The 27,736-nt window shown below is 45.3% G+C and overlaps 2 protein-coding genes across 4 annotated transcripts in view; both read left to right on the top strand.

Annotated features, from left to right (window-relative positions):
- GALNT14 (polypeptide N-acetylgalactosaminyltransferase 14) overlaps positions 1 to 12,079 on the top strand; it is an 89,476-nt gene extending 77,397 nt beyond the window's left edge. Inside the window, exons 11-15 of the mRNA XM_085054641.1 lie at positions 440 to 532; positions 1,591 to 1,674; positions 2,836 to 2,980; positions 10,308 to 10,427; positions 11,009 to 12,079. Coding sequence (XP_084910767.1) covers positions 440 to 532; positions 1,591 to 1,674; positions 2,836 to 2,980; positions 10,308 to 10,427; positions 11,009 to 11,167 — 601 coding nt within the window. The 3' untranslated portion in view covers positions 11,168 to 12,079. The remainder of the gene's footprint in view (positions 1 to 439; positions 533 to 1,590; positions 1,675 to 2,835; positions 2,981 to 10,307; positions 10,428 to 11,008) is intronic.
- A 5,934-nt stretch (positions 12,080 to 18,013) lies between these two features.
- Positions 18,014 to 27,736, top strand: part of CAPN13 (calpain 13) — a 65,280-nt gene continuing 55,557 nt past the window's right edge. For all 3 annotated transcript variants that reach the window (XM_085054640.1, XM_085054637.1, XM_085054639.1), the window contains exon 1: positions 18,014 to 18,158. The gene's annotated coding sequence lies outside the window, so the exon portion shown is untranslated. The remainder of the gene's footprint in view (positions 18,159 to 27,736) is intronic.

Raw genomic sequence — 27,736 nt, 5'->3', positions numbered from 1 at the left:
CTGAGGTTTGCCTCAGTGAAATCCAGGAGTGAAAAGCAGGACAGTCCATTCATGGTTGAAACAAAGGAAATATTTGTGAATCTTTAGCAAACTTTTCAGAGCTCCATCTCAGCCACTAAATAAAACTCCAGGTGCTCCTGCCTTGGAGATGATGCTTAAGAGACCCTTCAGTTCTGAGTCTGGTGGATGCAAAGCATCCAGCTGACTGTGGAATGGTCAGTTCTTCATCTAAGCTTTATGTGGCCTGACGTGTTTGGTCCCTGGGATAATGGGCAAGAAGGAGTGCCTTCTCTAGTAGTGAGGGATGGGCTGGTTTGGGTGAAGCCAAAGACCAAGCTGAGGGTGGGAGGAGGGCAGGATGGATCAGTTGGTGCACTTTGGAAGATGTCACCTTGCAAGTGACCTCCTAGTTTTCACGTGTGCTCTGTTGCCTCCCTAGGAACACCAAGCGCACGGCGGAGGTGTGGATGGATGAGTTCAAGCAGTACTACTATGCCGCTCGTCCTGCAGCCCAGGGGAGGCCTTTTGGAAAGTAAGGGTCTTCTGCTGCTGCCTGTGCTCTGCCTGTGCCCTGCCTGTGCCCTGCCTGCTGCCGTGGGTGATCACAGTGATGTCCCCTGCTGCTTTATTAGAAAGCAGCAAGTGCTTTGTGTGCAGGGCATTTGCCATTTGTTCTGTGATCAGTCAGAAATGCCTCCCTGTCAGGAAGACTGTAAATGTTGGTGGTGTATTTCTCATTTTCACATGTTCCTCTTTGCCTTGGAAAGTTTCCTTTGGACCCCAGGGGGTTCCAAATCCAAACTCAAATTCCTTGTGACTACTCTTCAATCTCCAGGATAAATGAATTGAAGTCCTGGTGGCTCACCTGTTTCCACTGTGTTAATATCCTGCTCCCATCCATCAGCACAGAATGAAGTAGCAGCTCTGTCCTGCTTAGTGTAGTAGGGTATAGAAAAGTTGACCTATGTGAAAAGAAGGTACTGGAGGCTTCTGACTGCTCCATAGAAACCAGCTCATAACAGCTCCACAGGTAGAGGCTGGCCCAGGGAGCAGCTGGAGATTTGAAAATGTCGCTGTACAGCATGATCCTTCAGCAGAAATTTTTGATTAATGAAAGAAGAAATTATTTCACTGTGCAATTAGCTTCTGCTGGCTTACAAGCATGTTTAGATGCTCTTGCAAATCAAGGCCTCCTGTGGTCCTGTGAACCAAGAGTAACTTAGAGCACTAAATAGCATGTATTAATTTCCTACCATGGTAATATATTAAATCAAGGGGTTATTGCATATAGAAGACAGGATACATTTTTTACTAATCCTTTTTTAAATGACTGCTCTTCCATGAACCTTTTCAACTCCAGACTCCTTGTTAAAATGACAATGTGTCATCATGCCATTTTACCAATTGAGACCTCCAGAGAGACAGAGGTCAAAACAACAGCTCAGGCTCATGCAGTGAGAAAACACCTGCTGATGCTCCTGTGTTTGCTGTCTGTGCATTTTTGTTGGGTTTCTCTTGGCCTCCTTTTTCACATGCTGGGTCTCACCTTCATCATTTCCATTGTATCTCCATGGTATTTTATTCCCACAGTGTCCAGAGCAGAGTGGAGCTGCGGAAGAAGCTGAAATGCCACAGCTTCAAGTGGTACCTGGAAAACGTTTATCCCGAGCTTCGGTATGGATGTGCCATTGCCACCTGTCTTTAGCAGGCCAGTGGGATGCTCCATCCCTCCCTCCTGCCCCACAGAGCTTTCCTCTGCCCCAGAGATATAGGCATCCCCTCCCTTGGGCTTCACAGAAGGGCATAGTGAATTCTGTGCTAGCTTTAAACACAGCTTGCTTGCATTGTAACATACTGCAGGGCCAGGAGTTGGGCTTTGGAGATCCCTGGGGGTCCCTTCCAACTCAGGATATTCTGTGATATCTCCTTCCTCTAAGCTCTTTGCTAAAGGGCTGGTGAGGGACAAAGCACCATTTATTCCTGTTTGCTGTGGGGAATTCATTAGGTATCCTGCTGCCCATACTGTGGAAGAGGTTGTACAGGGAAATAAGAGAGTTTTCCTTACAAAAGTATCCCAAGGCAGAAGATCCACCATAGCGTCTGCTGGGGTGTTTAGGTATTTAATGACTTTTGCTTACTAAATGAGCACCTAATTTCCAGTCCTTTCACACTGTTCTGTGGCACTCCAGGCTTCCCTGTTGTGAAACCATCCACTCTAGGATTTTATGACTTGCATTCCAATGGCTCTGCCTTGCTTCTAGCCTAACAGTGTGCTAAATATCCCTTCCACGGTTGCTTTTGCACAGGTATCTTTTACTTACCAGAATTACTCCAAAAACCATTGAATTCCTTCCCCTGGTCCAAATCAGGAGCCATCCTCAGAAAGGTGATGAAAGTCTGGAGATGCCTGGTGCAATAGCTGAGTGAAGAATCACTTTGTGAAAATGATAATTTATAGCCCTTTTTTTGTGCTTTTTTTGCCACGTGTGGCATTGCACAGCAGCATCCACAGGCAATGCCAATCTCTGTGACAGTTTGTTATAAAGTTCCCCTCCTGTAAGCTGAAGGCTGACCTTCAGCCTGCTCACAGCCTATTCTTGGCTCCTCTGTTTGCCTTGTGCACTGTTATTTATTTTTCCCTCTTACAAAGGTCAGCCATCCATCTCTGAGTGCTGCTTCTGCAGCATCCCTGTCCATGTGCTGCTCTCAGGGCTCCAGTGTGCTAATAGATCTTGCCACCCCTCATTTTCTGAAGGTGAAATGGTGCAGCCTCACCCCACTGAGCCTCCCTGTGCACGGGGCAGTATGGATATTGTTTTCACGCTGTTCCCACAGGATTCCCGAGGAATCGCTCTATCAGACTGGGATAATCAGGCAAAGACAGAGCTGCCTGGAGTCACACAAGTCTGAAGACCAAGAGTTCCCCATCCTGAGCTTAAATGCTTGTAACAGCAGCAAGGGCACAGTACCAAAGGCACAGGTAAGATGTATTGTGTTATCCCTGTGATCCCAGATGGGAAGAAGCCTTGGGGGCAGCTGTAAGATGATTTCTTAAGGTTGCTAAAGCTCTGTTGGAGGATTTTCCCATTCTGCCAATGTCTTTCCTTAGGCTGCATGTAGTTAAACCCTGGTGAGTCCACCTGACCTTGGTGGAGACCCTGGGCAGCATCAGGGGCTGGAGTAGGAGCCACAGGACAGTGTGTCCTGCTGATCTCCGTCTGAGCCTGTGCCGAGCACTTCCCACTGCCCGGGAACACCACGTGCTGCTCATCTGCACAGATCAAAGGCAAAGAGAATTTTAACTTCCTCTTATCTCTCAGCCTTTTTTCTTTCAAAATGGACTGAGTCGCAGTGGCATTTATAACTTCATAGTCTGCATTCTCTCAGGATTGGATTGCCCATTAAACTAGCGAGAATTTAATGAGGATGATCTCGGTTTTTTCAATCTCACTGAGCCTAGAAAAAGCTGAATGAATTGATGTTCTCAAACGCATAGCCTAGGAGATGTTAGAGCCAAGAGCAGGCACATGTGCCTTGCAGCAGAATTTCTGGACCAAGACCCTGCAGATACACATGGCTTCAAAACCCACCTTTGCTTCCGAGTCCCTTTGTGATTTTGGGCACGTCAGTAAGTTCTGTCAGTGTTCCCATCTGTAAAACAGGGAGGATAACAATCCCTCACTTCTCTGTGGGTGCCATGAAATAATTCAGCAGGAAGTGGTGTGCTTGCTTCCACTCAGCTGTACATCCTTAACCCTCATGGTTACATATTCAAACCAGGTAGGTGTGCATATAAAAGGCCCAGCCTGGGGAGACTGCTTGAAATGTTCCTGATTTGTGTGTGCAAACAAAGCACTGTATTATGTGCATCTCTTTCAAATGCAGTTGCATGCCTGTCTCTAGGCAGGAAATTAATATCTGTTTCACAGCATGGTAAAATCAACAATGACTACTTGAATATTAGTCAGTTCAGAAAATGTAGTTAATATAATTGCAAGTGCCACACAGTTACACTTCTGACGGTTTCGCTGGTTTCCAGGTTCCAGAATTACTTTTCTTTCTTCCACTGCTGCGTGGACTTTTCACACAAACAGCAAGGGAAGCAGGCTGATGAGAGCAGGTCATCATGTTTTTCAGGGCTAGCTCTGCAGAAGAAAAGTATTCTAATGACAATAGCGACTTTCAGTGAATTGGATGTTTTTAAAAAAAAAACCTGGGGAAATCAGAATGAAAAATGCTGCTGCAAAGTTAGTGTTGGTATTGGTCTTTCTGAAATACCAATTTGATGTGGTATTTTAAAATGAGAAATGTCATGCCAACAAGTTGGATTGTTTCATTCCCACCAAACACATTTTGTTTTGACATTTCTGTGCAGTAAATTTTTGGAATTTTTCACGCCACAAACTTTTCATCTTCCCCTTCTGATTCTGCAGCAGTTTGCAATAGGTCAACACTTCCCACTGGATGGCAACTCCATTTCTTGTGCACATCCAGGACTAACTCTGCAAGGGAACAGAAAAATGCTCTACAAACAGACTGCAGAATGGCTGCACTCAGTACACAGCAGGAATAGAGAAAAGCCTTTTCCTTTTATCTTTCTCTGGCTTTCTAGGATAGTTCTCTGTTACTTGTACCCATGGAGAATAGTTCAGATCAAAGCAGGATATTTGAACTTTTATTGTGAATAGAAACTTATATTTTAATGACACAGTTGCTACAAGACCACCTGGACTTACGGATGACACGGGTGTTACAGTCACCAGGCTGTGCAGGATTGATTATGCAGCAGTCCTGAATGCTATTTCATTTTGCATTTGATATACCAGAATAGAGCAATAATCTTCACTTTTAACGTACTGAAGTCACATCTTGTTTACCCTAAGCTCCATTATTTGAAAAATAGGCTTAGCTAAATCAAAGCTGTGCTTTCCTGGCATTCAGTAAGTACCATGGAAATACCCTGGCTGTCAAAATTCTTTATTATCACTATTATAGTAGCAGTAATTTGGTTGCTTTGATTGCCTTTCTGTAGCTTTCTCCCTGCTAGGCTCCCCCAGCCCTTTACCAATATTACATCATGAAGTCCTGGGACTGGGTGTGAGAAGACCTCAGCTATCATGGGAGAGGAGAGAGGCACAGGAGATGTCAGATGGCAATCAATTGCTCTTTATTGTAGTTTTTCTACTTGTAGTGTAGGGAAAGGGTGTTGTGAGACCTCTGGCTACATCCATAGTTTGGTTGAATTGAGACAAGTACTCCGTGGCAAAATCAGATTTACACCCTTAGCAGATGTCAAAAAACCTCCCTGATGGTGTCTGGTGTTGGTCCTGCAACCAAAAGGGACACTGAGGCACAAGAAGTCCTCTCATCTTTGTGTAGAAAAGCTTTGTCTTCTCATCCTGGGGATCCATGTGCCCCTCTCCTCTCCAGAAGATTTGGCAGTGGTTGGGGCAGGCTCTGTCCCCTGAGGCAGCTCTCAGAGGGATCTTGAGGTGGCTGAGAACCCCCAGGTGGCTCTCAGGTGGCTCTTGAGTTAGTGCCTGGCAGAGATGTTTGTGCAATGCCCACCTCCAGGCTCTGCCTGAGCTCCTGCCCACTGGAGCTTCGGCACTGCACGCCTTGTTGCGTCTCATTTGCTAAATGAACAGATTTATTTAGTTTTTCACGAGAGAAATGCATCTGAGGGAAAATAATTGATCATAATTTTGTCCTCATCTATCTAATGAAGATGTGAGTAGCTGGGATTTTTTTTTTCAAACCCAGTGTCAGTTGATATTAGTTCATAGAGTTTGGAAAAGACATCTGACTCTGGGATTTATTTAAGTCATTAGCAGCTTCAGGAAACCTGACATACTTCAGATAAAATATTTGAAGATGCTTTGACCCGAATATAACACATGTATAAGCAGTTGCTGCAAGAAGAATGTAAAGTTCAGGCATTTTTTAGACAAGCAGGGAAATGGGGAAGGCTCAGCATCCATTTCCCAGGCCTATACCCCAAAATATCTGGGATTTGCAGCTGAGTGGCTGCCATTGCATTTGAGTGGCACATCCTTGACTCTTCTTGGGAAGGAAATGCAGCATGATAATCTGCCTGGTATGGTTTTGATGCTCATTCCAGTTGGCTTGAGGTCCTCTGTGTGCTGACTAGATCTGCACTTTTTTTGGAGAGCCTTTAGCACTATCCAAACTGAGTGTCCCTCCTGAGACATCTCAACCATAAACATTCTCTTCTGACCTTCCTCCCTCAAAAGCCTTCATTCTTCTCCTCCTTGGGCCTGACCTGCCCCAGCTGCAGGCTGGCTGGAGCTGTGGGAGCCAGGCTGAGCGAGCAGAGAAGAGTGGCAGCAGTGTCACCTCTGCACCCAGGGTGTCCTGGGCACCTGGTGTACTCTGCTAACCCTAACCCTAACCCTGCCCCTCTCCTGAGATGTGTGGAAGTGCCAGTTGTACCCCAGGGTCTTTGACGAGTGGAGCACTTTGGTATCCTTAGGTGACTCGTGCAGTCGCGTGTCTTGGGAATCCTTCCCTGTGATTTGAAGATGATAATTGGATAATTAGATTGTTCCTCCTTCTTCAGAAACACTTTTCTCGAGCTGCTAGCCCAGCTTCAGGGCATGGCTGACCTCTCACTCAGCAGCAGGGGCCTCACTGTCACGAAACTCTGGGCTGCCATGGAGCTGCTCCTTCCTGGGCTGAGGGGCTCCTTCCTCCATCTGCGAGTCAGGCTATGCCAAGCCAAAGGTCACTTGTGAAAATCATTTCCTCAGTTCACAGTAATGCTGAGTAACAGTGACAGGTGCCACCTTAAATGATGCTAAAGCCTTGAGAAATTGTCAGAAGCCTCAGATGAGGGGGTCAGTGTTACCTGAGGATAGAGGAAGGGGGTTGCTGGTTGTGGTGTGCAGCTGGCAGCTTTCTTCTCCAAGTCCACCCTCTTCCTCCTTGCTCCCTTAACACTCCTTCTTTGTCTTTGAAAAGAAAAAGGACTTCTTGATCTCAGTTTTACCTCATAAATCTGTCTTTTCTTGTTTGTGGGGTCATGTCTAAACCCTGATGGCATCTCCTCAGGCCAGTCTGCAGCCCTGAAGCCATGCTAGCTCCTTGCAGGGCTCCTTAGGAGTATCATGGGCTGCCCCATCTGCCACAACCTCCGTGGTGCAAAGCTCTGCTGCTGTCACTGCTGTGCTGGCCACATCAGTGCCAGGTGTGCCAGGGTTTAGGAGAAAAAGTAGCTCCCCATGGGAAAAGGAAAATCAAGCAAAAAAGCAGAAATTTTAATCCAAACTGATACAAATAAGGGAAGAGAGGGGGTAAGATAAAAATTTGCAAGGCCATGGGTGTGTATTTTAATTCAAAGCCCTTCATGGATTCTGTGGTGTTCAACTGACTTCCCTCCTCCTCCCCCCCAGATTTCTTCATTTTCTGCATAATTTTCTTTGGCTTTCATCTAGGGCTGAAAGGGAAGAAGACATGATTAGAGCTGGATAAAACATTTTCAACAGGACTGGCTTCCATAAAAAGCCATTCTGCCGAGATAGATGAGCTGTGTGAAAATCTGTCAGCTGAGATAAAGACAGTGGAAGGACAGCCTGGGGGCAGGAGGGTGGGATCCAGTGTCAGCTGTGGAGCTGACACACACATCCAGCTCTGGAGTCCTCACTTCTTATGATGAACAACAGCTATGGGAAGATGGTTACCACCACCCTTCCTATCCTATGATCCAGTGCTGGTTGAGAGGATGGTCCTGTCTTGAGGGGATGTGAATATTGTGAAGGCTTGAACATAGCCTGGTCTGAAAAAAAAAGCATGGAGAATCTCTGGGAGGAGCAGTCTTCTATGAGATAACCTCAGTGAAGCAAGAAGGTTAAGATGTCAAAAAAACCAAAAAAGACCCATGGCCTGTGTTAGTTGGAGAATTCAGCATATACACAAATTACAGGATTAACTGGCTGCTGCTGAGGAGCCTCATGGGTGCAGCTTCAGCCCTGTCCTGAGCTAAAATGACAAACAATTGGTTAAAAATGTAAAGCAGGTTTTCAAAGCAGCTTGTAGCAGCGTGGGTGCCAAGAACAGATGTTGGTGCTTGCCCTGTAGGGTTTGATTCTTCACAGATGCTGGACTAATTTGGCACCTGATTTCCCAGGCTGGTGGTTTACACAGCAGCTGACAGCGTGCATGGTTGGGATGCCTGGAATGCATTCACTGTAGGATCAGGTAAACTCTGCTCCGTATGACAAAGAAAAGTAGTTGCCAGAAGGCCCTTTGGGTGTGGATTAGGGCTTCAAAAACGAGTGTTTGTTGTGTGCCCAGATCCTGGGCAGCTCAGGCTGAGAAGCCTGTGGGCAGGCTGTTCAGAAAGCCAGGTTTGATTTCCATGAGCTGCTGGGGAATAGTGGGCTAAGAAGCAGAGTATGAGGATCACAGTGTGAAGTCCTTGTGGAGCTGGGTCTGCTGTGCAAAAGCATGTTTTGCCTTCCAGGTGGCTAAGAACCTGAATGAAAGTGGGGATTTATATTCCCAGGAGTTAAATGCCTGTAGCTGTCTGTTTTGAAGTTGAGGAGAGGAGTTAGAGCTGCTGACGGTGACAAATACCAAAGGACTGGAAGCGTTTCCCTGCTCTAATAACTCATGCTAATGCAGCCCAAAACCTGCACCATTCAAAGTCAGGGGAGCTGCAGGCATCCCAGCTCTGAGAGCAAGGCAGCCATTCTTCACATTCCCCTCCAGCACTCAGAAAGGGTTGAAGTCTCCCAGGAGCCCCATTTTTCCAGCCCCAGCCTAGCAGACATATGTTTGAGCACTGCCTTCCTTTCCAGTGCCAATACTGCTGCTCACTTCTCACAGAGCTCTGACTCCTCCATAGCTGAGCTCTCAACTGTTCTGCTTTCTCTTTGCACCTTTACTTTCACAGCAGGTTTTGAGTTTTCATAGCCTGTACTCTGTCAAAGCATCTGCCTTGGCTCCTGGGGGCTCTTGTGGAAGCCCTCTTGCTCCCTGGCCTTGCTGTCTCCAGCAGGGTTATTGTTCTCTGACAGTGAAGCCAGCCTGCTGTAGGTCCTGCAGCCCTCTTCACCTGCCATGGCTCAGAAACCTTCTCATTTCCCCCCACTGCTGCTGCTCAGAGCCATTTACACAGCACGAGTTGATCCTGTTTTGCACCCTGGCTGGGGGCCCTCGGAAAACCCTTCCAGCCCCACTCTTTCTGATTTTAAAGTTGATGCTCATGCAAAGTTACAAGCAAAACACTTGTTCCAGGAGTCTCTCTCCAGGGTTGTGTGAAAGCATGGCTTGTGCTTTCCCATCAGCCAAACCAGCTCTTGGCTGCCTGTGCACACACACAAATAACAGGGAGGCATCTCTTGCCTGGGATCCTCTCAGGAGGTGCTCTTGGGTAATATGAGCAAAGATAAATGATAGAAAATGTTCAGCTGCAATGCACGTTGGAGTGAACTTCTGTGAAACACTCTTGGGCTAAGCAGTGTGTCTGTACATCCATGATGCTTTGTCCAGCACATTAGGAAATCCTTGTGAAACTATCAGCTACTCTTCTTTTTCTCCCAAGTAAAACATCCAGTGGTGAAAAAGATGGTAATCGCAGAGATCTCCTGATGTTTGGTAAGCATCACACAAGACAAAGAGTCTCTGCTCCTCTAAAGTTTTTTTGTGGAGCTGAGAAGCTGATAAAGAGCAGGGGAACATGAAAAGCAGCATGAGAAAAAAGCCTCCAAGACAGCCCAGTGGAACAGGAGTAGCAATGGTCAGAGCAAACCAGTACAGCGAACCTTTGAAATTTGGTCCCACTGCCTTGATAGAAAGCAGAGCTTTACCCCTTATTTTTGTGATACTTGGGAAAAGAATCCCAGGAGTTGCAAACATTTGCTGTGTCTCACCTCTTGTCTCACACTGCCAGCTGCAAAGCATTTCTGCTGCTCTTCCTTGAAAACAGGGGATTGCACATTGTGTGGTTAGTAGTATGCCTGCCTCTCTTTTGCTTTTTCCCCATCCTTTTGTTCTCCAGCCACAACCCAGTTCTGGCTATGAAATCTTTTGTCTCATGAAATGTGTTCTTCCAGCAACTTTTGTAGACATTTTCTTTGGTACCTGCAATCCCCCAATGACAGCTTCAATTTTGGGAAGGCTTGAAACATCCTGGTGACCTCTCCTCGTGCCTCTTGAAGTCAGTGAGGTTTGTGCTTGATTTTGCAAGGGGCAGGATCCAAGCCAAAGTGTTTGTTTTCCAGGTAAAAGAATAGCAAGAATCAACACTGATCTCTCACCACCTTTCTTTTTCTTCCTCTTTGCAGGAATGGACATACACATACAACCACCACATCCGCCAGCAGCAGCTGTGTTTGTCTGTGTACACCCTCTTCCCTGGCTCCCAGGTGCTGCTGTCACCTTGTAAAGAAGGTGACAACAAGCAGGTGAGCCCCTTTCACTGATCCCCCATTCTCTTTGAAGTTCCCTTTCTTTCATCACAATATTACTGCACATTAAATGGCCTGTGCTCTGACTTCCTCTGGGAAGCACAGTCTGTTTGGGAACACACTCTCTGGCCTGTTCAGCCCTTTGCCTCTTAAATGAGTGTGTTGATAAGGATGTCTATTAGTGAGGGTGGCGATCTGGATACTTCAGTGCAGAAGTCAAACCCAAACTGGCAATTTAGCTCACATGGGCTGCCAGTCAGGCAGCAGATGCTAACATTTCCCTGCAGTTAATCACTGAGCTGGCATTTGAACCAGTGGCCTGGGGAAAAAGCTGTTAGTAATATATTATCTTCCTGAAGCCAGGCAGAGGCTGAGTTAAATGAGTGCTTCTGATGGGAAGGATACTCAGCACGTGCTCTGCTTGGTGTGGGTTTGGGGACCTGGTACTTCCCAGCATCAGGCCTCAAGGGCTTGATGACAGCTGTCCTCTTGATGCTGAAACAGTGAAGTAAAAGCATCATGGGGAGAAGGAAAAGCATCATGTTCACCTGATCCTTCTCTCACGTGTCTCTCCTCAGCGCTGGGGCAAAGTTGGGTCACACCTTGAACACATAGCTTCCCGCTTCTGCTTGGACACTGAGACCATTGGGGACACGAATGAAAATATCAAAGAGCTCGTCATCAACCCCTGTGAGAGCACAGCCATGAGCCAGCGCTGGGACATGGTGATGTCTTGACCTGCTGGAGGATGTTCACGGCGGGATGGGCACCGAGACGTGGCTACACGTGGCCGAGATGCACCAGATGGAGCTCAGATCCAAACCACTGGGGCTCCTTGGGTGCTGTGGGACAGGAGAAGAATCATTCCAATAAAACTGGGACATGGCACTCCAGGTGGAACAGCGGATGTTGACCACCAGACATGCAGCTGGTATTGGCCTGGTGATGGTCAAGAAGGGATGGCAGAAAAACAAGCTTGAAATGTTTTACAGGGATACTGGGGCTCCTGCAATGGGCTGTACAGAACTTCAGTGTGCACAGCATTGATTAATCTCCCTGAAAACGCAGGCAGAAGAGCCTTTAATACCTAGAGGAGAGTTGGGCTGAGCAAAACAAGCATCTCAATAGCTTTTGGGGGGTTGAGGCGGGTGCACAAGGTGGGATGTGCCGAGGGATGCTGTGAAACATCGCTGGGGATCAGGTGGAACACACTGAATTGTCATTGCACTTTCTGTTGCTGTGGATGTTTCTGCCTTCTGCGGACAGCATGGGTGGAGCCATGTTGCACATTTGAATTTGTAGCTGAGCCACGTCCGTGTTGTGTCTACAGAGGCAGAGCTGTCGTCGATGGAAGTGGCCAGGATCCAGACAGCAACTGATGGGGGAATCCTGCTCTGTGCTAACTGCACATGGTGCTTGTTGAATCTCCAAAGCCCAAGCAAACAGAGGATTCGGTGTGTGAGATTAAAGGATATAAACTTCTGTCGAGCTGGGAGGAAAGGCAGTAACATGATTATTTCTCCTCTCTGAAGGCCATGGGTCACTGAAGACTCCCCTAAATTTTTGCTGTGTGTCTCTCACTGCTCTGCTTCATACCTGGACTAAATCAAATTTTCACTTTTCTTCCATAAAAGTAATATTTTTGGTAATTGAAGGTAATCGTGTCATATTTCTATTTCCCAATTTCCAAACGACAGACAAAGGGACTCTGTAATATGCTGCTGCTGAAGGAATGGTGAAGGTTTAATTTTTAATTAAAATTAGAGACTGCTCCGAGAAGGGAAAAGGGATATTAACTGGGCTTGCTTCCCTGTTACCTTGTAGCCCAAGATGTGAAGTACTGAAGAAAAGGTTTGGGATTCCCCATTCACACTTGTGAGCAGGGAAGCCTGGGTCATGAAGGACCTTTCTCTCAAAGTCACTTAACACAGGCAGACCAGGCAGAAATGATTTCTTCAGCTTTTGGAGATAAGTCCTTTTCCAGAGGTCATGTCAGGTGCTGTCACTGTGTGGGAGTGAGGTGACTGCCCAAGGAGAATAGGACAGATGATCTCGGAAGGGGTCTTAGGAGTGGAAGACTGGAATGTCCTTTCCATCCTGTTTTTCAGGGCAGCTGCCACTACAGCCACAGGTAACAGGCAGTAGAAACGACTCGAAGAGAACTTTTGCAGGACTATCAATGTGACTTGAAAGAAACCCAAATAGTTTGGGTCTCTAAAAATGCTAGGATTTAGTGAAAATCCTATCCTTTGTTTCCTCTGCTGCAAACTACAGGTAAAATACCATAAGCTTTAAGCTCTCAAGTGCTCTCAGCATCCCTTCTTGAATAAATTGCTGGCTTTCAGGATTTTACTGCCTCAGTTTCTCCTCCCTCAGTGCTGGGAGAAAGCCATACGTGTAAATCTCCCCGGCTTTAGAAGCAGAACCAGTACAGCTCTTTACGTACAAAAGGTCGCAGTGCAAAATGCTTTTCATGTGCTGCAGTGATTACTATCCTCATCAAGCTCCCTTGGTGCCAGCCTCAAGGGCTTCTGTTAGGAAAGGGCTGGAGCAAGCTGTCATTTCGTGGCGGGAGGTGGCTTTGTTTCCATGCCACCACTCCGGCAGGAAACAAAGGGGAGCACTTTAAAAGGAATGGACCCATTCCACAGAGGAGGGCAGTGACCTTGGGCTTCTTTTTAATTGGACGCGGAAATAGCACATCTACTTTTCACAATGGGATGACAGGCAAGGGGTAGTAATTCCCTGTCGAGTGTTTACGAGGGAAAGCAGCTCCCAAGAGCTTGAAGCTTAACACGTTCACACCTGTGCCGTGCCCACAGCCTGGGACTGCCCAGCAGCTGGCGATTCGATTCTGAAAATCCAAATTGCTGAGCAACTTGCCATCGGTTTGGGAGTTCAGCACCTGGCAAGTGCACTCTGAGCAGGACCTCAGACCTATCTAGCTTTACTGTTTCCCACCAAAGCTGAAAATTTCTGTTCTGTTGACAGCCAAAGCTCTCTAAACTGCTCTTTGCCTTAGCAGAAACAGCTACCTCACTACATGTGTGTGTGTGCTTGAGCACATGGACCCATGGGACCTGCAGGGATGTGTTCTAGGAAGGAGTTGTCTGACCAGCTTTTCAGCTCTCTTGCCTTTTGGGAAACACAAATGCTACAGCAAAGCCCTCCTATTCCAAAACACGCGCTGAGTGATCACTGTGAACATGTCTGGGGGCAGTGGAAGGCAGGCAGTGGAGAGGGGGACATCAGGCATTGTGTCCTCTACCAGAGAGTAGCAACTAAGTTTAGCTAAGTCTCTTGCAGGCCCAAAAGCCACCAGGTACCTCACAGACCTGGGGAACAGCAGCCCTTGTCAAAGTGGTGATTGTGTCTCACACAGCCATCAGCTGTAACCCATAGGCTACAGCTTATTTCATGGTCCAGGAAATGAGATTATCCCTATGGATCAGCAGTGTTTTCAGAGAAGCCTGAGAGTATCAGCCTGACTCCTGGGGAGCTTTATATAAAGCTGGCAATGGTCTGGCAGCCTCCAGAGTTAGCCCCAATATGGCATTTAGCAAATCTGCTTAACACCCCTGCAGAGAGACCTTGCGTCGTGTCAGGGAAAAGGTTAACTGCTGCTGAAATCCAACTCGTACCTTCAGGTTTGTTTCCTTTATTAAAATACACTGAAAACAGATGAACCTTTTTTTGCATTGTATTTTTTATTTGCCTGGACAAATGATTATCGTGCTGTGAACAGGTACAATGTGACTGATTGGTATCTAGATGGGCTCCCATGCCAATGCTGCTTAAGCCCCGACGTCATTTGGTGGTAATGCTTTTTGGTAACATTTTGCACTGCCTTGAAAGAACATGAGATAAAGTAGAAAATATGATTCTAATCCTGGCTGTTGAGCTTTGTGACAGCCTTTATGATCTCCAGGTAAGCCATTTCTTGTGCCTCGGGAAAATTAGATTCGGAGCAGGAAACTCAAGGCTAGAACTTCTGCTGGCTTTTAAAGGGACAGCTAAAGCTATCCAAAAAACCCCACCCCAAAACCCAAAAAACACCAACAAAATCAAAAAAGCATTTCCCCTCCCTCATGAAGGAGATCCATGTTCCAATGAGAATAAATCTATCTGGTTTTAGTTGGGCTGGAGAAGTCTTGCAGTCCTTATGTTGCCGCTGATGTGATTTCTGGATGTTTTGTGCTCATGTCTCTGTTCCAGTGCAGTACCATAAGGTAACAACACAAATCACCAGTGCTTGGAATCTCAGCTAGTGATTTAGTGGTGAAGAGGTGGAAATGGAATTCAAAGATTTTGATTATCCAGCAGTGCAATAGTAAAATGGGGCTGGTGGATAAAGCCTGGAGAACTAGTGATAGTTCAAGACAAGCACAACCCTGAGTGCTAATCCCTTCTGCTTCTAGGAGGGGCTTGGGATAGCTTACTTCATTTACCTGCCACAATTTCCCAAACTTTCAGTGAAGACTGAAGATTTTGAACAGAGAGAAGGCCCAGGATTATTTTTTGTTGCATGCAATGCCAGCAGTACTGTGCTGGCAGTCTCCTTGGACCCTTTTTATCTGCTTGTATAGGGTCTGGTTCAGATGGAGTAAATTTTCTTCATAAGAGCCTGTAAGGTCCTGTGGTTTAGACTGGTGACCAAAACAGTGTTGATAACACACAAAAATGTTTTAGTTATTGCTGTGCCTGCACAGTGTCCAGGCCTTCATCTCTCACTCTGAGTAGGCTGGGGCTGGGGGACACAGGTGGGACAGCTTCCCCAAGCTGACCAAAGACACATCTCATACTATGCAATGTGACACAGCAGTAAAACTGGGGGCAGTTTTGCAACAGAAGGTGTTGCTTAGAGACCTAGCTTGGCATCAGCCTTCAAGCAGTGACTGACTGCCTTTGCATCCGTTGGGGGTTTTGGGGTTTGTTTTCTTTCACTTAATCACTTACTAGATTGTCTTTATCTTGACTCACATGTTTTTCTCACTTTTGCCCTTTGGATTCTTTTTCCTGTCCGGTTGGGCAAGAAGGGAGGGAGTGTGAGTGAGTGAGTGAGTGAGTGAGTGAGTGAGTGAGTGAGTGAGTGAGTAACAGGCTGGTGTTCCTCGTGGCTCAGGCTCTGATAACAGCTCTGCAAAAGGATCTGCACTGCTCACATTTCAGATCTTAAAAGCTTTAGTGAAAAGCTAGCATTGTTTTTAGAAGGGGTAAAGGATGCAAAGTCAAGCAGGTTTCACACAAGCAGCAGAAGAAATTTCTGCTGCTCATTAATGTTCTGGCTAAATTGATTCTGAATGATCAGTCCAGCACCAGTTTTGATGTGCAGCTGCTATAGATGGCTGAAGAGTTCAAGGCAGCCTGATATGGGTGTCCAGCTTATGTTGAGACTTATGTGCTAAAATCCAGTGGCATTTTTCCAGATTTATGGATGTTTTCCCAATGTCCACTGTTCTGTTTCTCACTGGAAGTGCCTTCAGAACCCTATAAAGAATAAAAACCTGTTGCAATCTACTGTCTCCTCTACTCAGTCTAATTAAGTTTTGACTGGAGCTGCATTTTAGCTCAGAGCTGACAAAAAGCAACACAAATTTACAGGTAAGAATGCTCCTTTTGTGCTGTTTGGGGCTGTTTTATTTTCTCTGATACTGCTTGGGCACTAAAGAAATCCAGACTAGTTGTGTGTGATGTGCAAAAGAAATCATGACTGGGTTTCAAGGCTGGGTTTTGCATAAGCACTTGTCTAATAATTATCTATCATCTGTCCATCACAATGAGTGATGCCTCTCAATTTCCTGTGACTTGTGTGAAAGAAGTGTCCAGACAAGGTATTGCTACTGCAGAGGGTTAAATTCAGTTGTAAAACCAACCAATCATCCAACCAACCAAGGAGGAAAAAAAGGAGAAGGAGCACTGAAAGCTTGTATGTAACCTGATATATGTAATAAATAAAGATATTGCGAAATTAGGACTGTTCCAGGGTGAAACGTTTAGGAGTCTGCAAGTCAGTAGAAATGTGTTTAGGGTTATTTTTAAGAGTCCCAGTGACTTAGAGCTAGCCCATGGGGACAGGTTTGTAACAGCACCTGAACAAAGTCCCCCCCAGTCTGCAGTTTTCTGAAAGGGCACAAAGCCTCTGCAGTGCTCTTGTGGCCCTTCAGAGCAGCTGTGCTTGTGTCAGTGTTGAAACATGCACTGTGTGATCCCAGCTGACTCTGGCCATGGAGACACCTGATGATTCCATGTTGTGTCCCTGCAGCAGACAGACACAAGCCCTGCCTCTTACAGCTTTGGAATAGTCTGAGCCTATTCCAATGGAGATCGACATCCTGGTGCTGGAATGGTGTCCTTGCATTTGAAATGTTTTCACAAGAATCAGTGTTAGAACCATTTTGAGCAGTTTTCATGAATTCTGATCCTGCTGACAGTTCCTGGATCATCCCCACGGACATCCAGCCTGTGCTGTGTAGGAGAGATGATTGTTTTCTCTAAATGCAGAGTCAGATTCAAAATCTACATTTAATCACAACCAGATTTAAGGATATTACTAACATTCGCTCTGATCCTTTTGGCCTAAGCCCACACAATTTAGATGGCTAATACAAATTTTACCAGACTCCAGCTGTTCAAGGACACTGACAAGAAGGACATGTGCAGCAATGATCATCTCACAAGAAGCAAAAGAACTTGGTGTTGGGAGAAAACACTCCTAATCCTCATCCTGAGGCTGCTGTCACCGCCTTACTGATCCTTGGGAAGTTGATCTGGGGAGGGCTGTGCACAAGGCAAAGTGAAAAGGAGGTTTTCTGGAGGTTTGGCAGTGGTGGGAAGCACTGCCTGACACTGGAGAGGATGGAGAGCAAGGTGGGTGGGTTCACAAGATGGGCAGGAAGTTGTAAAGGTGTGAGGCTGAGGAGTAACCAAGGACAATTCAAATTATTTGAGCCTGAAAACACCTGCAGTGCAGAGAGCCTGGGTGGATCTCAGATCAGCATCCTTCACTTTCAGGGGGGTTTTATCTGGGCTGATAGCTGATCCAGTGCTTGAAATGGCTGCCCCAGAACGCTGTAGGGGTTAAAAGAAATTTGCTTATCTGGTCACAGTGTACTTTCACTTCCATTAATGGAACTGTTGTTAGCGTGGCAATGGATTATTCAGTGCCCTGGACGTGAAACCTTGATTTGGACACGGCACACGTGTTGATAACAGGCGCTGCTTGTCCTGTCTCTGCAGCTTTGCATTGCCAGACACTTGGTGTTTGCAATGGATCCCCAGCTTGAAGCATCGCCGTCGTTGCATCTTGAAATTGATTTTCTTCTACGGGAAGCTGTTTGAAGCAAAAACCAATTTGGTTTGTATAAACTACATTAGAGATAAGAAGATATCCCTCAGAGTGCGCGAGATCACCTCTGAAGATATTTTCACCCTACCGCGAGTAACAAGTCGCACAATAAAAAGAATTTCTTACAGCTGATCTGATCTCTACCCATCCGTGAGTTGGCTCTGAAATGAGATAAACCCATCTCCTCTAATTCAGGACAGGTGTATCATATTTCCCAATCATATTACAGAGACTAGGGAGGCCTGGAGGTGTAACACTGAGCATATAACCAGGGCAAGTGAGGCAGCTTTATCTGCTTTGAGCTCTGGCCTTGTAAATGAGATGCTAAACTGCTCCCATGGATCTGAAGCTGCTCTCTGAGATTCCACCTCCAGTGCTGCCTGGTAAGTGGTGGCTCTGGAGGGTCACCTATGTGGCTTTATTTTTTTTCTGGGTAGATTCAGTGTCTTGTATCCTCTGTATGATTCTGTCTGGTGCCTGTTTGTTTAGATAGTGGTAGCCAACCTAGAGAAAGGGCAAAACAGAAAGTATGCTTTAAAGGGAAAAGCAGTGAAGAAAATGAATAAACACAACAAACCCAACCACCCTTTGCCTCCCTCCCTTCTCCCAATCTCTTGGTCCTTTGTAATAGGTTTTCCTGATGTGTACTAGTATCTAATTTGTAGGATATCTAAGAGGTATGAGGGCTTGGGATACTGCTGTGGTATTGAAGATAAAGTTGAATTTGCAGTCCAGCTCTGGGCTGGAGCCATCCCCTCTGTTGCCTAAGCACAAAGTTGTCAGCTCCAGTTCTGACACTGGATATGTTTTGTGGGTCCTGCATTGCCATTTTCCCTTGGCACAAGTGTCAGGTTGGCTCAGGTACACAGAAGTTTCCCCAAACAGGAGTAGGTGGATTCCTGGCAAGAGATGCCAACTCAGGTTGTCCATGAGACAACAGGGAAAAAGGCTGTGGCTGACCAGGCCTGGGGCAGATACTGGTTGTTCTGCAGGGAACAGCAGACATTCACAGCTGCACTTGTTGCTTTTGATGGCAGAAAGCAAATCTTCTGTTGGTTTGGCTGTATGCAGCTGTGGAAGTGAAAGGTGCCACGTCCATGTATCACAGTAATTAATGGTGCTTGTCAAAAGGTGCCTGAGAACACAAGCCTCCAGAAGGGAAAGGAAAAATTTGTGGTGCCTCAAGTGGGTTTTGTAAGAAGTAACTGGATTGGGGAAAGAAAAAGGACACTCCTTAACCTGACTTCAACTTTTTGTGGCAAATAATGGTAGTAGCAGCTGTAGGTGGCTGGGCAGGAAGGGGCTGCATGCTGTCCAGTCTGGGATTTAAAAGGTCAGCCCTGAGCTACCTTAATGGAGGCAATGGAGTGTTAAGAGCTCCACTTGCTCTATCCTGTGCCCTCTTGTGCTGCAGCTTCCCTTCCTGCTCCCAGGGGACTGATGCCAGCCCCAGTTACCTTTGCTGGGACCAAGGGAAGATGCAGATCTGTGCAGGCAGTCCCAAGGAGCTCCCTGGAGAATGCTCTTTCTAGGACACCTGGCTGCCTGCTGCATCCTGCACTTGTTGGCATGTTATCAGCTAATTTTAAATTACTCAAATAACCCTTTATCAGTGCACAGGACCAAAGGGTGTTAGTGGGCATAATGACAAGGAAGGTTTTATGAACCACTTCATGAAGCCAAATCCTCAGGAGCTATTGAGGCTGTAATTAGATTTGAGGATAATAAGATTTTTTTCTTCCTCTTTTTTTTCCCCTCTTTTTTTCTGGTAGCAAATCAAGGAAAAAATTGGAGCTCTCAGTTCATTCTTGTGTATTCAGAGTGTGGCTGCAGGCTCTACTCAGTAACACAAAGGGATTACAGCTTGATATCAAGTAGCCTGGGAGAAGTGTGAGCATGAAAGTACAGCAGTGTTTTGCTGTAGACCATGTGGGATCCCTTATGGATGTGCCTCAGAAAGGCCTCCCAAGCCTTAGGAGCGATTAATAATGAAATCAGCTAATAACAAGATCTGCAATGTGAAGAGAAAACTAGCCAGTATTTTGTTATGGGGAGAAAATGAGCAAACCAGCAGGGGACACGCTGATCGTGTCTGATTCATGTCGTCTCTATAATCTCAGCTAAAGTTTTAGCAGCCCAGGAAGATGAATTACCCACTCTAACCAACACAGGGATCAGCATGGGGTTTATTAGAAGCAGGCTATCATTTAACAATGTCAGGAGTGTATTTATTATTAAGCAGTAGACTCCACAGTTTAAATGGAAAACCATCACTCCTCCTTAGACACCAAACAAGGTATGTTCATAAAGCCAAATGGCCAATATATTGTGTTGCCTGAACACAAATACATGGCCTGCTTTACTGGACCTCAGGGCTTTCTATGTTTAGCTACAGACTAATAAACCAAAGTGTTTGAAGCTACTGGAGGACAAAGCTGTGCACCATAGGCTAATTTTGACTCTCTAAACTCCCTGGTGACTTCACTCCAGTGAAGAAGGAAGACAAAGACACTAGAGAAAGAATTCTGGCTTCAGCACAGAAGGATTGGTTAAAAGTGAATGCTCATGGGCCAGGGTGCAAAACTCTCCATAAGCAACTGTGCTTTCTAACATGCACTGTGTACTTTGAGCTCAGAGATTGCTCAGTCCTTCCCTTTTCCTGGAACCCAATGCCTCTTCCCATAGGAAGATCAATCTGTAAAATGTCTGGTAATACACAGCAACATTTTGCTTTTATTTATCACCACATTAAGGTAGCCAGTATGGAAGCATAAATAATACAGTTCAAGTAAACTACCACTCAATGTGGTAATATTTCAAGCTGGATTTGTGGGAATGGCTTGTGGCTGGCCATGTTTTCAGTTCAACTTTGCAAATCCAGAGTGTTTCTGGACCAACAAACACACAATGCTCTCAACCTGTAGCATGGCCGAGCAGCTTCTACATTTTGCAGCTCTGCTCTTGCTGCACAATCAAACAGCAATCACAGCAACAGTCTTTTGGTCTAAATGTGGGAAAGAGTTCCTGGGCACAGCCATCTGAGTGATGTGACTGTCTATAACTGGGCTGCCACAATTGGCTTTGAACATCACCAAAAAATCTTTTCTTTGCAATTTATGAGGCCTTTTCAGCCATATTTTTACTATGTCCTCGTAATGGCCCTGTTGGGAGATACCTTGAAATATGACAAAGTGGATATTCAAAATTTAAAAGCCAAACTGCAGAATGAACAGAGCTGAGTCAGGCACTGAGCAAATAAATCAGACTAATTTTAAGTTTCACCTGTTTTTATCAGCTATCTGGGAATACCTGATTTCTGAGGTTTAAGCAATATTACAGAAATTTCTTAAAATTTCATGTCAATTTCAATTAATGTCTTTGATTTCTCAGATTAGGGATTTGTGAACATACTAGACTGGAAATGCAGGATGTGGATTATGCAGAGTTAATGCTGATCTTTAAACCTGCTCTTCACCAAAAGTTGCTTTGTAAAAAGAAAAATGAACCAGTTGACTTTTCTGTTCCTCATTCTTGTCTTGCACTTGGAAAGGGACATTCTGAATGTCCATTTGAATGTTATTTGCAACTGCAGCCAGTCTTTCTATCTTGCTCTGTGAGGCCTAATACTTTTTGGTCTGGGGCATGGATCTGGAGGGTCTTGCTGTAGCAAGACTTTTTCAGTTCTCTTCACCTTTGGTGCTCAATTTGTCCATTCAAATATAAAGTCCTTTTGTGTTTCATTGCCATTCCCATCAACTACTTCTACTGCTGTCACTGTTCCCTGAATTCCCCATAACCATTATCCCTGATCAAGTCATAAAAGCAGATATGATACCATCTCAACAGGAATGATTTTCATCTAGGTGTGATGAATACCTCCTGCACTGCAATAGCTTGGATTCGAGCCATGCATAATTTTTGCATTAATTATGTCATTACTGTCTAATTGCTGCAATTAGCAGCATCGCTTTCTCTGAGCCATCACTGTCATCATATGGCCTCCACATTATATCAGGACCCCACCTGTTGGGGCACCCTGTGCTGATCTACGTGGTGTCCATATAATATCAAAAAGTTGTGCTCACCTCAACACAGGAAAGGCAATATCTGAGCTATTCCCTCTTTGTGAAGGCACCTAAAACCCTGAAAGGTGACTGCAAAATGGTGCCTGTCTGAAATGTTTGTGGTTTTTTTTTTTTTTTTTTTAATGTCCTTTTTCTGTAGCTTCAGATGGCTACACAAAGTGCAGGAAATCTGAAATCAGGTCTCAACCTCAATCTTCATAAACTTTATAGGCCATCATGACAGTAAGTGCCACCTGGAAGTGATAGGCATGTTGTTTAGGAAATGAAGACCAGGCTGGGAATGCGTATCAGGACTGGTGCTTAGTTAAGAGTGTGACCATGCTTTTCCACAGCTCTGTAACTCATCACCTATTACAGAAAGGGGTTCAGTTCATAGCTTTTAGGATGATGCTTCTGGAGGATCTGAGTGCTTCCTACCATCAGGGGAAAATGTTAAATGGTGGACTAATGACAGGAGTGTCATCTGGGAGTGCTTTAGGAATCCAACCCCACCCAACCCCTTGCTGCATGTGCAGAGCCACTTGGGGGGTTGTAAGACCTCAGGGAATCTGTCAGGATGAACCAGATGGAAGCATCTCAAAGGTGGGCATGAGACCCTCTGCTTTCATCTTACAGCGGGGCTGAGCACAAATTGTTACAACTGCAAGCCACATCATCACTGTTTCTGACTTTTTAGGGTAAAATTTTCAACATTGCTTCTTGTCAGTCTTCTGGACTGAATTAAAATCCATTTGAGATAATGTCAGAAGGATGGCAGTGCAGCAGGTTATTTGTTAATCCTACAGCTGTAACACCTGGAGAAAGCTGCTGGGACTAGGGATGCACTCATGGCATCAGACAAGAACCAAAGTCTGTGTTTCTGCTCTGCAGAGAGGGAAGGGCTTGTTTCCCCGAAGTAATCACTCTTCCAGTAATCTGAGCAGCCCTCTAGAGATTACACAAATTAAAACTGCGCTTTCTTATTCAGAAACAAGATTAGCTCTTCGAGCAGAGTCATACTCTGTGCTGTGGTGGTTGGGCTCAGGAGGCTTCTGCCTGTGTGACTCTCAGGTCTCCCATTCAGCGTTAAGCTATCTGCTAACAGCATCATCAGCCATCATTACTGCACAATATCCATCAAGCAACAAGCCCTGGTATCTATTTAGCAGCAGGAGATTGTTATCCAGGAGCAGTGTTCTTCTACCTTAAATAAGGGTCAGCCACCCTGCCAAATGCATAAAACTCACTTTACCCAAACACTTCCTTTGAGTAAAACAGAGAGAAATATAACTTCTTAAATTGCTTTTAATTCTCAATGAATTTTAGTTTACCTTTTTCTTCCCCTCCCCCCTCCCCCATTTGTGTGTAGGATGAGAAAGCTTTTTTGTGTGCTTCTGGAGCTTTTTTTTTTTTTTCCCACTTCCCTCTTTTTTTCTTTTTTTTTTTCCAGTGGAAATGGCCCTGCTGGGAGTTCTTATGATTGTTGCATTCATTTGAGCTTGCTTACACAGACAAAACTCACTCAAGCAAAATCAGTGCTGATCACTCTGCAAGTGGGAATGATGGTGAGGTGACAGTTATATGGGCTCTGTTTCATGGACATAAACCATCTTCATTGGCTGGAAAAGCTGCCTTGGGAGGGGTTTAGCATTCCGTGTTTGTTTCAAGTGCTTAGGAAGAAAGGCAGCAATTACAGAACGTGGCTTTAGGTCACTTTAAGTCACCCAGTGATGAACATTTATGCCACGAATTATCAGCTTTATAAACGGCACTGTTCTGTGCCAGTGGTTACCCACTGTATAGGTAATTGTAAAACAAACTCCATATTCCAATTGACACCCTTTCTAATTACATCTCACCTTCATTAGGCTATTAAAGTGATAAATGCTAGCAATTACATTGAGCTCCAGTGAAAACTCTCTGTCTGTGGCATGCCCTGACTGTGGTGTGAGTGATTTGCCCAGGAGCCTGGCAGAATTCTGCCAGCAGAGCAAAGCTCTGAACAAAACAACCCCAAAAAAGGAAAAAAAAAAAATTTCCTGAAAAACAGCTCGGCTGATTAGAGAGTATCTGACAGCAAAGTCCATGCCCAGCATTGAACAGCATAGCTGGCTGGGGCCAACCATGACTGGCAGCTTCTTTTCATTTTAATTAGAGCTCTGCAGGAGGGGGAAAAGTGAGTGGATCTGGCATGTGCTTCAACATGGCATAAGGTGTTCCCATCCAGCATTGCTGGCTGTTCTGTGGCTGTCCTTTGCTTGCACATTTTGGCCCTCCTGTGTTCTTCCCCTGTGAAAGGACAGGATTCCTGGGAGCATCATGGATGGACAACTGTGCTGTGTGTGTGAATAGGATTTAAATGTGTTCTAGCTCAGGTGTGGTCTCTCCTGCATGAGCCAGATGTGGGTGGGAAGACAAAAAGCTGCTTTCTGTCCCTAGGATGGAACACTGCTTGGCAGCTGCCAGGGGCTGTAGGGAGTGCAGCCCTGGATGGCAGAGGGAGCCATGAGGAGGATTCCCAGGTGTTGAACAGTCCTGTGGCAGTGCCAGCAGTGTCCTGGTCTTCCTTTTCCCTTCTAGAGGGCCAGGGAAAAGAACTGGAGATATTTGGGGTTTGGGCTTCTCTCTTTTGAGTGATTTGGGGGAGCAGGGGAGACAGGGAAGGGAAGGGGCTTTTTTGCTCCAGTGCTTGCAGCACCTTCTCTCGACTGATGTAGGGAAGGAGTGGGGGGGACACACAAATGGGAGCCTTTCTGTGTGTCCAGGAGTGGGGCAGAGGGTCTGGGGTCACCCTGCAGGTCTGCCCAGATGCCATCTCAGAGCAAATTTAATTTTAACCCCTCACAATACTTTGTTACAGCCCCATGTGCAGCTCAGTGGAGACAGCAGCCAGCCACTGCAGGGGCAAATGTTTCTTTTCCTGAAGGGTTGAGCCAACACAAGGGAAGCAGTGACAGAGATTTTTTTTTTTTTTTTTTTTTTTTTTTTTTTTTTTTTTTTTTAAATAAATATGATAACTTCTGCAGACTTTCCTGAGGGTTCCTGCAGAGCAACTGCTATTACTGCCAAGAGCATTCCCTGAGCTGGACACAGGCTTGCCCAACTCCTCAGGGATGGTTTATTGAGGGACAAACAACTGGGGCTTCCTACAAGTAACATATTTGCCAGAGAAGGACAGCCAAAGTCACCTCTTCTTATAATTTCTGATCTTCCTATCGACAGATTGAGGGCTTCTCAAATGCATTCGCTGTCTGAAATTATTTGCTGAATGCGGCTATTAGTCATTCCTGATTTATGAATTTTTCAGTCTGTGAGCACCTCGAAGTAAGGTATTTGAGATTCAAAATCCTGGCTGTGCTGATGTGTTGATTAGCTGGTCTGAATGCATTGAGGTACTTGATGTGTTTCTATTTTGTGACTAAAATGAGTGTGACCTTAAAATGTTTTGTACTACTAAAAATAATAAGCCATTAAAATCCTTAGTAGTCGGCCTATGCCTTAAGAATATTATTTAGAGTTGGGAAGGAGCAGCTGTGGGCTGCTTATTGACAAATGGTAGCAGTGAACTTTCCCCCAGCTTCTTTTGACAGGATCACTTTTTGATCTGTAGATATCTGTGCCACGTCTGAGAATCTTGTGGAAAAACCCTGAGCAAAGTTATCAGCATCTGTTTTATTATTTCTTCCATTTTGCCAGAAAAAGACACAGGTAAAAGGGGGTGATTTGTTTTGGTATGAATGCCTTCTCTAATAAGGACTGTTCCTAGCCAAGCTTTCTGCATTTCATTAGCTACAGGCTGGGCACTGCACTACTCTGTTGATGTGAAAATTCCATGTGTTTTCACCCAAATGATAGGAGCTGTCTATTTTCAGTGGCTCAGTGCTACACAATGTGAAATCTATTTTCTGCGACTCAAATCTTTGCGAAGAATACTATTTTTGAATATGTTATTGCCAGTAAGATTATTTAGAGAGCAATTGTAGAAAAGTAATGTGAATTGAGCAGGAACCTGGAAGGAAAAAAAAAAGAATAAAACAAAGCCTTTGAAAAAGAGGAAAGATAATTTCTCAGGAAAACAACAGGGACATTATAAGCCATTTCCATTGAATACCAGCCCAGTGACCTCAAACAAGGATGTACACAGCCTTCCTGAACTACCCTGCCATTCTGAAAGGCACTCTCTGACTGCCACCACCCAGTCTCCTCCTGGTCATAAGTTCTCTGGGTCACCAGGGGAAGAGAGAGAAAAGCCAGTGGGAGATGCCTGGTTATGTGGAAGGGTGAAGTTTATAGCTGGTGTAAGTTTCTGTAAAACCAAAGGTGCTGGGGTGTGAGTTTGGGGCAGAACAGCCTGTGGCCCTGCCCTCCCTGCTGGTGGAGGATGTTTGTGAGTGGTTTACTCAATGAAGGATAAACAGATGCATGTGTGACTCAAATCTCTAACACTCCTACCTCAGACAATGACAGCAGCACCAGTCAATAGATTTTGTTCCTGTGTTTTGGTGACACCCAGCTTGCTGCCCATGAGGAACCCAACCCCGGTTGATAGTCAGCAGGTAGAGTCAGTCGACCTGGTCATTGCAAATATTTACTTTTCAAGCGCTTTTGACACAAATTTTAATAAATGGCAGGTGTGAGGTATCATCTTGTGTTAAAGCTATTAGTTTGGGCGCAGATGAAAGGAAAAGGAAATGTTCAGGCCTATGGGCTTTTCTTCAGCTCTGAAAGTAACCCCAAAAAGTTGCTTTTGTTGGCTAGCACAGAAGCACTATTATTTATTGACCAGGTAGCAGTTTGCAGATGCCCATCCCCTGGCAGCCTGGGTCAGATGCCTTCTTTAGGGCAGGAAATAAGTTTATGGTATGGGCACATGGCTCTTGGCCTCAGAGCCAGACTCAGGCCATTGGCATCTCCCGTGGTATTTAGCAGTAGGGATGAAACCTCAGTGTTTGTGGATGGTTCATAACGTGGCCACTGAGCCCAGGGTGCTGCTGCCTTGTCCCAGACAATGTGCTCCAGGGTACAGTGAAGTTATTGGATTATTTTGTCAAAATCAGTGGCTTTTGGGTTAGATCCTGGAGCCAGCAGGTACTTGTGCATGGGTTTATTCAGAATCCGAAGCCTTGAGCTAATCCCTGCTTAGAGAAACAAGATTTTCAGGTGAGTTTCTGAGATGGACTCTTGAATTATGAATAGGAATTAATTTTCCGACTAAATGGTTTCTGATTTCACTTTAGATTGTCTCTCTCTGCCAATGTTTCACCAGTAAAATTTTCGCTTTTCTCTTCCTGCTCCCTGTTGAGATGACAAGGTCTAACCTGCCTCTGAACTGCCACCAGAGGTTGGGGCAAAAAAGGTGAAGGGTTGTACTTGAAAGGAGGGGGAGTTAAAAAAGTGACTCTGTATCCACACTGGGCTCTGTGACCTGTGTTGCTGGCCAGGTAACATAAGTAGAACAAAGGCATAGAAATGTTCATAAACATAATTTTTATTATAATTGCTTGGCTTTTCCACAGCTCATAACCGTGCTCATTAACAAAATGCCCAGAGATTTATGAAGTCCATTAAAAAAAAAATTAAAGATTAACTATTCTGAAACTTCCTTGTGTTTTTATATACCCAAGACTTGAAACGCAGTAAAATGATTTTAATCATTCCTCATCCTGACACGGAATAAATGTTTGTTCTAACTGTTTGGCTTACAGAGGTCTGTGAAGATCCAGTCAAAGGATCAAAGTCTTAGTGTGTGAAGCACTGTACACACATAATAAATCTGTGGCCCCAAAGAAGCTGCAGGATGGGCTATTTTTCAGGTTTTGTCTCCCAGCAATGTCGTGATCTCTCTTCCCTCTCTGTCTCTGACAGTCCAGTTATTTAGTGCAAAACCCATCTTTGTG

This window comes from Lichenostomus cassidix, chromosome 3 (genome assembly GCF_008360975.1).
Source record: "Lichenostomus cassidix isolate B80296 chromosome 3, HeHo_3.0, whole genome shotgun sequence".
Taxonomy (NCBI): Eukaryota; Metazoa; Chordata; class Aves; order Passeriformes; family Meliphagidae; genus Lichenostomus; species Lichenostomus cassidix.
Note: the sequence above shows the minus strand (reverse complement) of the source record. Positions and strands in the feature narration are given on the sequence as shown.